Here is a 14,962-nt window from a genome sequence, read left to right on the forward strand (position 1 = left end):
CCCCCTGGGGTATCTGGCACTGGCCACTGTCGGAAGACAGGATACAGAGCTAGATGGACCCTTGGTCTGACCCAGTCTGGCTGTTGTTATGTTCACTTATTTTCCATTCCCTCTTCATCTCCATCAGTTGCAACTGTAAAACTGCATCCACTAATCACTGTTTTCTAGGGCAGGAAGACCTGCGGTCTAGTGGTTAGCATTTGGCACTCTCACTGCCACAGCTTGGGTTTGATTCCCAGTCAGAGAAAAGTGACTTTACATTAAAAAACCTTCAATTATTCTTCACTTGCAATTTAAACAAATCCAGACAGGCTCCCATGACGCTGCATGAACAGCTCAGGAGGCCTCCGTCTGTCAGCAGTGCAGCCAACAGCACGACCCATAGAAGAAGGAAATCCTCGCTTTACCCTCTTATGTTTGATAGTGCTGCACTCTGCTGGAGGGATGGAAAGAGGCCCAAAGACCTACTTGAGATTTGTGGCAAGTTCTCAATGAACGTGGGAGGGCTGCAACCCCCATCAAGTAACAGGGGACGTGCAGTGTATTGTTCTGCTTCCTCTAACAATTTTATTAGAAAACTGTTCATATAGTGAAACACTGGCGACAATTTCAGCCCTCCAGGGACATCATTAAATACATAAGCTCCTCAGCATTTTAAAAGAATTTCTGAGCTTTGCATGGGTGAACGGAATCCTTTCTGGCCAATGGATTTTATCCCATCATTTTGGCCACACAGAATTGCTTTAAAATGTGACATAACAGATAATTCTTGCAGGACTATTGTGTTTTAATCAGCCCTGGACAAGAGCAGTTATTGTAGTGTAGCGTACAGCTTGTTACTGCAAAGCACTGAATAGACAGAGGCCAAGTTTGTGACACTATGTTCTCCAAGTGGGAGAGAGTTTTTGATGCACTGAACCATGATGTTTTGTGCACAAGGTTGAACTGCTTTCAACCCAAGAGACTTTCAGGCTGGGTTTGGGGATGTCTTTGGAAACAAAGACTAGCTTGTAGTGTTCATTTTCAGGTTTGGTCTGTGAACTCTGTTTTCTTCACACAGGCATGTTTCATTACCAGGGGACTCTTCTGTGCGGATGATTGTCCCTTGCTACTGAAAAAACCAGCAAGACAAAGGCCTGGACCATACTCTTTGGGCTTACTCAAGGGTCGGCTTGATCTGACATGAAGCAAAGTTTAGACAACTGGCCTGCAGCCATAACACCTGAACTGTGATCCTGTCAGCATTTCAGCTAAAGAGCGGGTCTGCTCAATGAGGAGTCCAATGGAAATCTCAGACACTGGAAGAATTGGTGCCTCTGCTGTGTTGTCAGTGGGGAACAAAGGATTCTTGCACATGCATTCTGTAAAGTGATTTAGGATCATTTCAGGATAGGTGTTCTATAAAGTATGGATTGTTACTGTGCAAAACACTAAAAGGTCTCCGGCATCTGTTCCGGAGAACTGGAGAGAGACTACTTCACCCTTCTCTAATGCCCTCCCTCTGAGGATCTCATTAAGCCTCAAAACCCTTGAAAGGCAGGTATCTCACCATTTTAGAGTTGGGGAAACTGAGGCAGATGGGTTAAGTGACTTACCTTGTTCTAAGCTTGGCTGTAACAATGACTTGCTATTTGGGGCAAGTCACTGCCACAGCCAAGCTTAGAACAAGGCAAGTCATTGTCACAGCCAGGATTAGAATCAGGTCTCCTGATTCCCAGTCCCCTTCTCTAATCAGGAGATCATGCTGCATCCATAAGAAACTAGATACTTCCCTTCAGAATGCCATCCATCCACCTCACTTGCTCCAACTGGGATCACAGGTTCTGCCTGAATGACATGCAATATTCACTAACTGACAAAGTGTGAGGGTGCACACTAAGAGTTTTACCTGGCTTGTGTTTAATATTTGTTTTAGAGCCACACTTTGAGGACACTTTGGAAATGTCAACTTTCTTGCTCTGGATCTGCACCTACAGAGACAGGAAGGAACAACTCAGAACAAAGAAACATTTCTTATGAAACTGGAAACCACTGTCCCACCGCAAAGGGCAGTTTATATTTAATGAGGTCTTAATCTCCCCTTGCCACACTTTTCCCATTAATCCCCTGGCTGGTAGGTGTCAAATAGTATTGCTGATGTAGGTTTCAAGAATTCTTTAGAAAAAGGCAAACGTTCATTAGGATTATCAAAAGCCCTGTCCCAGCCAACAAAGGGTGAATATGTGCAAGTAGAAATGTGTACTGAATAAAACAAAACCAGTAGAGATGGATAGTGACCAGAAATGAGTGTCTCATATGCCATATGCATAGGAATATTAAAGTTTGACCAAAGAGGCCGATTCCACCCCCAAGTTCCCCAGACTGTTTCTACCCAACACCAGCCTTGACTTTTAAACCTGTCCCACGTTGCCTTCAGCCACGTGCCAGGAGAGAAGTTATCTGGATTGGTCTATTTGGAGCAAGGCTATCCTACTGTGGTGCCAAGCATATACTAGAGGCTTCAACTTTCTCTCTACCATCTTCAGCCAACACACCAAGATGTGGATCCACCTGATACTAAGTCTGTTTCTTTAGGGCATGTTGACAGGCATGCACTGCTACGTATGGGGATAGACTGCATCACCACACCTAGGACTGTGTCTTACTGCTAAGAAAAAAACAGGCTGGATGTGGGGGTTCTCTGAGATAAGCTATGGAAATATATATCTTTTATTTACTGGGTTTTATTTGCTGCAGCAACATCATCACAAGGTTGTTTTCTTGACAAATCTCAAACTACACACATATGGGCCTGAACAATACCTGACTGGGAAACCAGCAACAGCAGTAGTGTAAGTGATTCAATAGATAGCCCTCTTCTGGGTCAGTAATGAGTCAACGTCCCAGCATGAAGTTACCATAGGGCTGCTGGTGGAGATGCCCTCTTTTGGAATAGGTGTAAAGCCAAGGCTGTTGCTACTTTAAGTTATTAAAGATTTCACAGCCTTTTCCCCCAGAATAGGATTTTAGCCCCGATACCTGGGCTGAATTCTAGCTTCAGTAACTACACTGTGCCTCGTGGAGTTTCAATACCATGTGACTGTCTTCTCTTCCTACCCATAACCTGCTGTGTAGCATTGCTGTGTGCCACTAAACAGTTGACCTATTCCATCCCAGAGGAAGCTGCATTTCAGTGGCAAATGAAGTTATTCTTGCCTGGTTAATTTGTAAAATGCTGCACGGAAGATGTTATATCACCAAGATTTCCCCAGCAAGGAATTCATAACTTCTAGTTACTTTAATAGGACTAACTTGTGTGGGGGGGGACTTGGGGAGATCCTCTTCTCTAGTACCTCGCTGGCTTGGAATATTTATTATCAGATTATCCATATAAACAAAATAAAAGTATTTCCTTAGTAGTGAGTTCACCTCTTTATAAACTAGAGAGAGAAAGTGAATGAGGTAATATCTTCTATGGGACCAACTTCTGTTAGTAAGACAGACAAGCTTTCACAGAGCTCTTCTTCAGGGCTGGGAGTTTATAAACCATTGCAATTGCCATGCTGAAGCCCATTAAGAGCCTACTGAGAAGCTTCATTGTGTGCACATGTATTTGTAACTTGGCGTGTGTGTGTGTGTGTGTGTAATTGTGCGGATTCGTTTAGTGCTTGCATAAGGTGCTGGATTCGATGCTCTTTTTGTTCACAGAATAGGTACAGTCCACACAGAAGTAATATAAGCTCCCTTTATATTGTCCCATGCCAATGTCTCTCAAACCTGACCTGGAGGAGCCAGTTAGCCCTCTAGGGGTTAGAAGAGAGTTCAGTGGCCATGGTCCATTCAGTCTTTGGTCTTCACAGAGTCTGCCAATAAAGTTGCCGATTAGTGATGATGGCTTTTATGATATGATGTTTGGTGAGAACTGGACTAAGATTCTGTCACTTGGCTATTTGAATGGTAACATCTGGACACATGAACGAGGACCTTGAAGAAGTCATTGTGATTTCTCACAATCTTTAGGGTTGTGGACAGCTGTTTCTTTTAAGAGTCTCAATTTCCCACTTCCTACTAAGGCTATGTCTACACTACGCAGCTTTTAGCCACTACAGCCGTGTTGCTAGAAGGCGCGCAGTGTAGCTGCACCATCGGGAGAGAGCTCTCCTGCCAACAAAAAACTTCCATCCCCAACAAGCGGCGGTAGCATTGTTGGCAGGAGAGTGCTCCTGCCAACAACATGCTGTTCACACTGGCACTTTTCCTCTACAAAACTTGTGTCTTTCGAGGGCAGGGATGTGCGTTATTTTTAACACCTCTGAACGACAAAAATTTTGTCATTCAGTTGTCAGTGTAGACAAAGCCTAACTTGAATTATTGAACCTGTCCCTCTAAAGGCCATGTTCTCAGACTCAGGGGCCAAAGTTAAGTGCTGATTTAGTTGCCTGACTTTAGGCACTCTGGGTAGGAAGTATGACTAATACTTTCCTTTAGTTTTTCACCTCTCTAACCCTCTCTCCTTCCACTCTCCATTAGCTTTCAAACAGGGTGGTAGCCTCGAGACACCAAAGAACCCACATGCTCTTAGAAGAATTCCGAATGATCGCACCCAGACCCTTTGACAACAGGGATAAAATGAATATACAGGTAGTCCTCGGACTTATGACACAATTGGTTCCTGAAAATCGTGTCTTAAGTTGAAAACATCGAATTTCCCATAGGAACACTGTTGGACCAAGCGTCAAAGTCTAAACCAATGTCATTAAGCCAAAACAGGATGTCAATTTATAAACGGCGTACGTGCCATTCGTTGCAACTATAACGCTGTAAAGTCGAGGACTGCCTGTACGATGGATTATCCAAATGTCTTACTCCTCGCTAGATTTAAACTTACTGTAGACATTTCATTTCTATTGCTTTGCTTTTGTATTTTTCTCCTTATTTATAAAAGTATAACAAACACTATTTCCAGGTAAAATCTAATGCTGCGAGCTTTGGGGTCTTTCTGCTAGACCTAATGAAAGCAGTAAAATAGTCTACAGCCTTCAACCTCAACTTCTCAGTATCCTGACAGTCAGTCACCACCCTTGCACATAGGAGGCAGGGCAAGCAGGTTCCCCCTACCCACCCCCAATTTTTTCCCCAGAAGGTAATTGAATGAATTGGCTAGCAAGTTCCAGTCACTTCTACCACAGCAGACCTTTTTGTAAAATGACAACACTAACCCTGAATCGCTAGCTTTTGCTAACCACTCTGCTTGCCCCAAGAATGCCCAACAGCCATTACTGAGGAAAGAGTAGCACTGGAACCATGGACTTTTCAATCATTCCCATCAGCGGCATGGTTAAAAACTTTAGAAACAGGGAGCTTCTATGAGCAGATGCAATGAGAGGACTATCTCATGCTGTCTGACTGGACAGAAAATGCCTTAGAAGCGGACACCTGGTACAGTGCCCAGGAATAGCGGAGGGAATGCAAAACGGACAAAAGGAAATCCAATCATAAGAAGCCAGGTGTGCCAGTCTGGCTCTTCTACTCACATTGGTACTGCCTGGGCTGGGTTTGGGGGCGATGGACGGCTGGGAGCGGCTGCCTGAAGCTGGCTTTTGGGCATTTGGAACCTGAAAATGATAAGCACTTTATTCTCTGTTCTTAAAGTGAACAGCTTAACTAGTGGACTGAGGAGAAGAGATGTAGTGGTGACAGGAAGAGAGACACTGGGAGAACAAAGAGCTGAAAGAGGATACCTCTTTTCCCTAGAGCCGGAAACATCCCCTAGAGGGGATAGAAGAATAGTAAAATGGAGAGAAGAGGACAGTTTTGGTGGTTTATTACATGGGATTTTTAATATAAAGTGAAAAACATTCCCCGCAACCCAAGGTTTTATTCTGTAACATGTCTGTTGATAAGAGGAGGAAAAAGTACATGAGGCCCAGCCAGAAATATACTATACAAAACACCACTCAACAGAAAAGGAGTGGTTTATAAAATAAAGCCCCTTTGGGTGCATAACAGCTGCTCTTTAGCAGTACAGCTGAAAGAACCCTATGGATGCCAAGCACTGGCAAAGTGAAATGTGAGACAACCCCAGCACAAATATAAAATGTCTCGGCAGTTATAAATCTTGAAGAGAACAAAAGCCCGATTAAATGAAAATTACACCTGTAGCTGTGCTCTTCCTACACCCGGAGAAAAGGTTGTTCTCCACCTGTGAAAAGGATGACTAGCCCTTGATTTAACAAGCTTTTTTTAATAAAACCCACAATGAAGGTCTTCAGGATCCTCTTGCAGTAACTTATGAAAGAATTTGAATGCAAGAGTTGATGCATAACCATGCACAGGCATATTTCTCAAGAAGGTGCTAACAGAGCATGACCTGCCCCACAAGCAATATTCGAGGCAGCATTTCCAGCCTCCAAGTCCAGCGAGTGGCAAGTCTCAAACAGGTGACAATGCACTGAGTCCATGGCCAAGCACTACGTTTGCCTCTAACGGTTGACTATTTGCAGGCCAAGAATGCAGGTTTCCTCCCCACTCCATCCTGGAAGAGAAGCTGAAGGGATTTAACTTTAGCTTTTTTAATCAGCATTGCATTAATAAGTTTTTAATCCCACAACTGCATAGAGCAGGGGTGGCCAACCTGGGGCTCCGGAGCCACATGCAGCTCTTCAGAAGTTAATATGTGGCTCCTTGTATAGGCACCGACTCCGGGGCTGGAGCTACAAGTGCCAACTTTCCAGTGTGCCGCGGGGTGCTCACTGCTCAACTCCTGGCTCTGCCACGGGCCCTGCACCCACTCCACCCTTTCCTGCCCCCTCCCCTGAGCCTGCTGTGCCCTCGCTCCTCCCCCCCTTCCCCTCAGAGCTTCCTGCAAGCCACAAAACAGCTGATCGGGAAGGAGGGGGATGCGCTGATCGGCGGGGCTGCCCGTGGGTGGGAGGCACTGCTAGTGGGGTGGGGAGATGATGGGGGGCTGCTGACGTATTACTGTGGCTCTTTGGCAATGTACATTGGTAAAGTCTGGCTCCTTCTCAGACTCAGGTTGGCCACCCCTGGCATAGAGTCAGTGGAATGGAGAAGGGAAAGCCAGGACATCACTATAGGTGACACCCCACTCAGTACAGGGATTCTGAACTTCAACAGCGATAGCTGTCAGTGTGTTGGGCACAGGGACAATGGAAAATTAGCAGCAGCAAGAAACAGACTCTTCCACCTAGTCACCCTCCTTATTTAAAACAGTGGCAAAGTTGCTATTGCTACGAGCATCCACACTCTGCATTCCCAGAAACTATCACTACTTAGAAAGTAAACAAACTCTGGCACAGATAGATAGATATTTTTAAAGGTAATGCAGGCTGTGTCCACTGGGAAACAGGTGACCTGTCAGGTCAACACAGGACGTCTTTAAAGCGCATGTTTTTTTCAGCATCCAGATGGGTATTTGGCATTGCTCCGATCACTCGGCTCTAGGTACCTAGCAATACTATCTCCATCTGAAATCCACAGTGTGTACTCAAAGTGCATATACAATCATCACAGTATTAGCTCGCAACACCTCAGCAAGCTCACCTCCCTATTTCCAGTGAAACCAGTAGCCTTGAATGTTAGAAGTCGCTCTTAAGTTAGTAACTAAACAAAGATTGGAATCTTACATCCCCAGAAGTGTTTCAAAGTCCTTCTCCTGATACAAAATCCTCCTTGCTTTAGGTCACTGGGAAATGGATTGAATGCACGGCTGTGAAATGTAACATACGCTCACACATTTAACCTACTACAGCTCAGGAAAAAGTCTACCTACACATCTCCCAGAAATCTTAATTCTGCCGTGCTCATCCGCCTGAAACAGAATATTCTCAAAAGACTACATAAAAAAGCAGAACAAGAAGTTAGTAGAAAGACAGCTTGTCCAGAGTCCATACTTACATTCCCACCTCCAGGGACATGCTTAATATTGTCCTTGGAACCACACTTGGACTGAACATGGCTGTAGTTCGCTTTTTTGGAGACTATCTGGACCTAGAGTGTTACAGAATGGAAAAACAACACAAGGGAAGAGGACTGGTTAGAACGGTCATACGGCAGGCTGGAGTGATGCTGTAACATGGTGGATAAACAAAGAGCTGTGTTAAACTTCAACCCAACTTCAGCATTACATGTGAAAGAACTTGAAAGACAGAGAGAAAAAGAGTGAACAAACAAGGAGAGGCAGAGTACAGCTAAGCAGACAGTGGCAGTGGTGACAGCTTAAGTGCTATTGTGGAGGACAACACTTTCTTAGCATATTGTAGACAAGCAGTACAAGAGCGCCTGGCTGCCAAGAAGACTCTGTATGCTAGCTTCCTTAGCGCATGTTCAGCCATGCATTCCAGCAGTGAGAACAAACATGGCTATCTCCATCCCTTCATTCTCACACTTTCACCTCGTTGATCCAAGTCACTGCCTCCGACGACCCACTCACTGGTTAGTCTCTGCAGTTTTAAACTGTTCCAGTTTGCCTGGGAACGACTCAAATCCTAGGCAATGCATCTGAAAACCTCTCAGCAGTATAGCCTAATCCTGAAAGCAGTAACTACATGGAAGTTCGTCAAACCACCAATTTAACTTAATTGGCAGCAGGTCTGATGCCAGCCAGATACAGGAGAAACAATGTAGCTAACAAACAGTTCCAGACCCATTAAACACACAAAAAAGCCTAAGGCTATGAACCCTCAAAAGTTAAGTGAAAGCTACAACTCTACTCTTTAAAAAATAAATAAATAAATAAAATCAGTTATGACAAGCCCCTGAGTTCAGTCCTAGAGGTTACTTACGGTATAGCATGTTCAGAAACACGCATGGTACAAGAAGATAAATTAAATACGGGGTGGAAGTTTTACCTCTTACAGTAGTTTGGTTTTGTACATTGAAGTTATCACCTGTAGCTAGAACCACCAACATGGATTTTTCAAAGGATACTTGCCAATTTAGGTAGATTGGATTAAGTGCAACAAGGACCCTCACATTTACCCTGCCATGGAAATTTACCAGCTTGCTGGCTCTAATTCAGAGGAGCAAAACATTTAAGAGCAAGACCAATGCCATCCTATACATATATAAGGTCTACCTGATGGTATCTCAGGAGATAGCACCAGCTCACAAGTTAAACTTTCACTGCCAGCCCTCCTCTTCTCTACTCCTTTCCCCCACATAGCTCAGATCTGGGATAAGACTTCATGACAGAACTTCAGGGTAGGAAGCCAACAACTGGTAACCACCAGCTGTGAGGGGTTAGAGAACAGTATTCTTGAAACTAGGTCCAGAAAGTTACAGGGAGAGCATTAAGACACCAGTTCTCCATACTTTTTTGTTTGAAAGTGCCAGGACCATTGATCCCGCTTCCTAATTCCAGCATCCATAGATGCATCCATAGAGAAGGGAGGTTTTCCTCACAGAAGAGCAGCCCATCTTAGAGTTACAGCCCACCTAAAAGTGAAGGCAGAGCACACCACTGAAGCAATGTGTAAGTCAGGCCTTGAAAAAAACTATATGTGAAGTCAGCAGGAATACTTCTGACTGTATTTTACTGGCAGTGTCACAGGACATACAGGAAAGATGTGGAAAAGGTGCACGTGGGGAAGGGAGGGGAACAGTGACACTGACAAGAGAAAGCATAAAAGCTAAATAGAAGGGAAAGTGACTCAAATGGAAAAAAGTTTCCCTTTCATCTTTCAGGAATAAAAGACTGAAACAAAACTCACTTTCCCATTGGGCTGCTTTTGTGCACCCTCTTTTGTTACAGTTGTTTTAGTAGTAGCCATTTTAGAGACTGCATTGGGTTCAGACTTTCGCGCAGCACCGGCTGATTCTGGTTTTTTCTCTACTTTAGCCTAGATGGAGACAAATGGAGGATGATTTTAACCATGAGAATCAAAGTAAATGATGGGAGGAAATGATGGAATTCAAATCAACAACCAAGATAGATTCAGTGGACTGGACAAGCCAGGGAGAACTTTTTATAAATCAACATGTTAAAATGGTGAGACAAGGTGGAATCTCAAATCTAGAACTGGTAAAGCAGAAGGCACGGTCTCACTCAGACAAGCAAATCTCTTGAAAGATCCCTTCATGCATCAGAATTTTAGCGCTTCCTAGTGGGGTAGGTGGCCAAGGCTCTGTGGAAGAATTATGCCCGGCTTCATAATAACTGAACAGTTGTGCCAGGTTCTGTCCTACAGTTTTTTTGCTCCACAGGTCTACCTGGAGACTTCCTCCCACCTCTGAAACCCTACTAAGCGTTCCGCTGGATGGGTCTGCACTGTATTCCCATTACTCATCTCCCTCACCACCCTACCGTGGCTCATGCTATACATTATGCTGCGTACAGCGATGAAGAAACGTTACCTGATCCTGTGTATTAAGATTTAATCAATCAAGATTGGTGCAAAGGCAAAAAGTTGCAGTTAGTTCAACATGAGAATGTGCAGGTTTGGAAAAATTCAGTGTCAGCCTGAGAGAGCCCATTTTCCTGCTGATTTCTTACTTGTTAACCAATGCTCACCGCAACAGGCAAGTGCACTCAAAGCTGAATTTTTTAAGACCAGGGCTTCTGCAGCAGCTCTGTACCCTGCTGAACCAATTAATAATACAGCAGTAAAACAGGCAACACTTCTCTGTTTATTAGGACACTCCCAAAAGAAGAATAACTTTGAAGACTTTAAAAGCCCTGCAAGAAATACAATGATTCTCTTTGACAGACAGTCTATGTTAACATACACTCTAACCTACTGCTATTATGAAATGGAAATGATCCAACAAAATAAGGGAGTACAAACAAGGGAATACATTGTACAAACAATGTCCCTTTAACAGACAGCCCTGAAGTCTAGCCAGAAAGCTTTCCACGCTTCTGGAATTCTTTTGACCAGATTTCTGAAGGACCTTAATGGTGTTAGTGAACCTCCAATCTAGTCTCAACTTGCATTCAATTTGTGAGCACTCCTCCCTTGGTTCTCACTTCCAGGTCCTCCAGCCAGGTTTGGTTTACCCTGTTTGGAAGCTTCTCCCTTTGTGAACGCTGGCACAGCTTTCCCTAAATGGGCAGACATTCTCGGTCATTACTTAGATATCTGCTTTTTGTGCACCCCAACACATACTCACGGAAGCACTCTTTGGGCTTCTTGGCCCTGAGGGGTCATGACCATCTACAGTTATAACATGCCGGACTTTTAACAGTTCGGTGGTACCTTCGGTGATGTGGTTTATGGTATACTACAATGCAGCTCATGACTGCCCTTATGATTAGTGTGCCTTTCAGAGACTAGGGTTCCCATCAAAAAGTGCTTCACCTTGGTTACAGAGATCAGAATGGAAAATCAGTTTCAGGAGACCACTCCTCTGTATTAAAAGCAAGGGTGCTGCAATTTGCTCCATTTTACACAAAGTAAAGCCCTCGGACTAAAGGCAAGTTGCTAATTCAATACTTGGTCACACAAAGTTTGGGAGTATCTGTTATATGATGTCTGATAATAGTTTCATGTTTCTGCATTTACAAGATGTATAGGATGGAAATGTTAATGATTGCCCTCTGATTAAAAATCAATACACATTAATCAGTCTAATGTCTGACCCTTATAAGGAACTCCATAGAAATATTCCAAGGCTTTTCTCATTCAGAGAATCACAGGGAGAAAATTAATTAGCACCTCTGTATTAAATGAGGGCCTCAAGGTATGCCCTACCCCCTCCTTCAACCTCGGCATCTACTTTTTCCCATAGCAGTTCTCTCAATCCATCTCCCTCTTCCTTAGTTATCTGTCTGTGGCCACCAGTGGGTGTCCTGAGAACAGCACATGCTGCCCTATCCACCTCTGCTTCAAGCCTAACCCGTATAGCACATTGCTCATGTCAACAGAGACAGTGTGTCCTAAGACTTGCTCCTGAATCCAGATCTCCCACGTAGTGGCACATTACTCTACCTGGTGTACAATTTTAGCAGTCCCAAATCCTCTTCTCAAACAGATACTCTGAAAATAAATGAGTTCTGAGCTTTCACACAAGCTAGTCTTCAGATCAGGAGTGTGGCTCTGTTTCTCCGTATCAAAGAGTTGTGAAATTTCGTTCATATTCCAAATACTTCCATGAAACCTTTCAAAGTGTATTTCCTCTATATGCTAATGGTGCTGCCTTGTGCACATGGGGAACCTAAAAGGAGTTCTGCAGAGTCTGAATATAGGAAAGCCAGTGAGCATAGAGTGACTGAAAGCAGTGAGAACTACCAATAGCTCTTAAATGCATGTGAGTAGTCCTAAAAGCTGACTGAGGAGACTTACCCTTCCTCCACCAGGTTGGTGTTTAATGTTATCTGTTGATCCGATTTTGGATCGTATGTTCTTCAGGTCAGAGGCAGAAACACTGCTGGTTGGGCGAGGTGGCTTGGGAACAGTGCTGGTTTTAAGTGGAGCTTTAACTGTTGATGGTTTTTTAGCTTCTGGAGTTGTACTCGATGCTGTGGTGGGTCTGGCTGCAGCTGGCTTGGGTTTGGGGCGGCTGGTGGCAACTCCAGGTGAGACAGGAGTACCTGGGGTTGTTGCAGTGGGGGTAGTGGCGCTGTTCTTCGCAGAGTTTGCAGGAGCACTCTTTGGGCGGCTCAGGTCTGCTGCAATAATCATAACAGAAAGGGAAGTTTGAGTAAATATCAATAAAATCAAGCAGACAAATACCCAACTGTAAAGATACACAGTAACATGTTGATTGAACACATTTCTGTAGTGAAGTAGAGAAGGATTTAGATGCAGGAACTGAGGGAGATTACCTGATGGTGACTTCACAGTGGTCTTCCTCGCATCTGCAAGCTTTGTTTCAGTCTTGATAGCTAAAGAGTACAAAAACAGTCAACCTTTTCTTCATGCTTTCATTGTGAACAGATTCATTGGTGTTACTGGGAGTGAAAGCCAACACACAGACTGACCCTTTGTGGATGCTGGCATAGCTTCCATGAGTGGCCAGACATTCTCCGTTGCTTCTTAGAAATCAGCTTCTTCTGCATCCCCAATGCATACTTGTGAGATGCAAAAAAGGATGACTGCCACTCATTTTAGGGCTAGCCTCTTTCCTGCTATTTAGAGGGAAACATCAAAGTTTCTCATAAAATCAGCTGCTCCCCATGCCTGGGTGAACTCCCTCTCATTACAAAAGCAGCATCTTATTTCACAAGATATGGTACAACTCATGTCCTTCAGAGAGAGACTCAAGCTCATAGAGTAAAGTCTCAGGGAGGCTAGAGAATGTCATAACATGGTTAGGCCTCAGGATGGTGGGTAAGGGTCGCTTTGTTTTTACTTTTATTCATTTTTATATAATGGTTTTCCCACATCTCTCACCAATTGCTTGCTAGTGACATTCAATTGACACCTTTAATGACTCCCCCTCTCTGCTTCTCTTAAATCAATTTGGGGCCTTCTCTCAACTGTCTTCATTTAATATCAAAAGCAAAAATGCATCCCTTGGCAAACCTGTTTATCTCTAAACTTTGCCATCATCTCTAACCTGACGATAGTTTTGCTAGATTATTTTCTGACATGTGAAGGTACTGTACCCAATACAAGGTACTATTTTGAACCTTACTATGATGGACAAAAATTAATTATTCAAGAGATTGGAAGTTGGTGGTCACCAAGGGACCAGTGATCATGACCCGATTACATTCAATGTAGGCAAACAAAAGACAGTCCCAAGCAGTAATATATACACTTGGTGCTTCAAAAAGGCTAATTTCCAAAAGCTGAGGAAATTTATGAGCCAAACTGATTAGGAAGAAAAATTTAGACAGAAAAAAGGTAAATGAAAATTGGGAGTTCTTTAAGAAAAGGTAATTAGATGGCCAAAAAGCCACAATTCCCCAACCAAGATAGAGGACAACTTTGGCTGACAGCCCATCCTGATTGTGGCAAATTGAAGTGAGCAATTAGAAGCCCAAAAAAACAAAAGAAATATATATCAATCAATATAAATTAGAAGTTATGAAGTGCAAAAAATTGATAAGGGACACTAAAGACATCAGGAAAATTCCATGACTGGCAGGACTAAGCACAATAAGAAGGAAGTGGGTTGGTTTGTTTGTTTTTGTTAATAGATCAGCAACAAAATAAATACTAGCAATGGTGTAGGCCCATTACTAGATGTAGATGGTAACATTGTTAATAACGATGCAGAACAGGCAGAAGTGTTCAATAAATATTTCTGTTCTATATTTGGAAAGAAGCAAGATAATGTACTCACATCACAGAAAAATGAAGTACTTTCCAGCCTATTAGTAACTAAGGAGGATGTTAAATAACATCTCCTAAGGATAAATATTTTTAAATCAACTGGCCTGGATAACTTAAACCAAGAGTCCCAAAGAGTTGCCTAAGAAGATCACTGGCCATTTTTAAATAATCTTGGAGTACCATGGAAACTTTTGAAGAGGGCCAGCAGGATGGCAGGGTAACTGTAGGGTGGGTTAGTCCTGTCATCAATCCCAAGCAAAATAGTGGAAAAGGTCATACAGGACTCCATAGGTAAAGAATTAAAAAACTGGAATATGATTAAATTCCAGTCAATATGTTTTAATGGAAAATGGATCTTGTCAAACAAACCTGATTTCATTCTTTGATGAGATTACAAATTTGGTTGATAAAAGTAACTGCATCGATGCAACAGACTTAGACCCTCATAAGGCTTTTGACTTAGTATCCCATGATATTCTGATCAAAAATGAGCACAATACAAAATCAATAAAACACAAATTCAATGAATTAAGAAGTGGCTAACTGAGGTCTCAGAAATTAGCTGTCAATGAGGAATCATCATCACTGAATGGGAGAGTTTCTGTTAGGGTTCCATGGAGGTCTGGCACAAGGCCTAGTGCTATTCCTACAAGACCACACCTACAGACTGATGGACTGTGGGTTCTGAGAAGGATTTAGAGGTCACAGTGGACAAGTAACCCAATATATTCCCAGTGTGATGC

At 43.3% G+C, this 14,962-nt stretch overlaps 1 protein-coding gene across 1 annotated transcript in view; it reads right to left on the reverse strand.

The window, feature by feature from the left end:
* Positions 1-14,962, reverse strand: part of MAP4 (microtubule associated protein 4) — a 286,817-nt gene that overhangs the window by 11,560 nt on the left and 260,295 nt on the right. The window contains exons 17-22 of the mRNA XM_077808533.1: positions 12,764-12,823; positions 12,282-12,607; positions 9,711-9,839; positions 7,897-7,989; positions 5,514-5,594; positions 1,889-1,970 (exon numbers count right to left, since the gene is read on the reverse strand). Coding sequence (XP_077664659.1) covers positions 1,889-1,970; positions 5,514-5,594; positions 7,897-7,989; positions 9,711-9,839; positions 12,282-12,607; positions 12,764-12,823 — 771 coding nt within the window. The remainder of the gene's footprint in view (positions 1-1,888; positions 1,971-5,513; positions 5,595-7,896; positions 7,990-9,710; positions 9,840-12,281; positions 12,608-12,763; positions 12,824-14,962) is intronic.

This window comes from Eretmochelys imbricata, chromosome 2 (assembly GCF_965152235.1).
Source record: "Eretmochelys imbricata isolate rEreImb1 chromosome 2, rEreImb1.hap1, whole genome shotgun sequence".
Taxonomy (NCBI): Eukaryota; Metazoa; Chordata; order Testudines; family Cheloniidae; genus Eretmochelys; species Eretmochelys imbricata.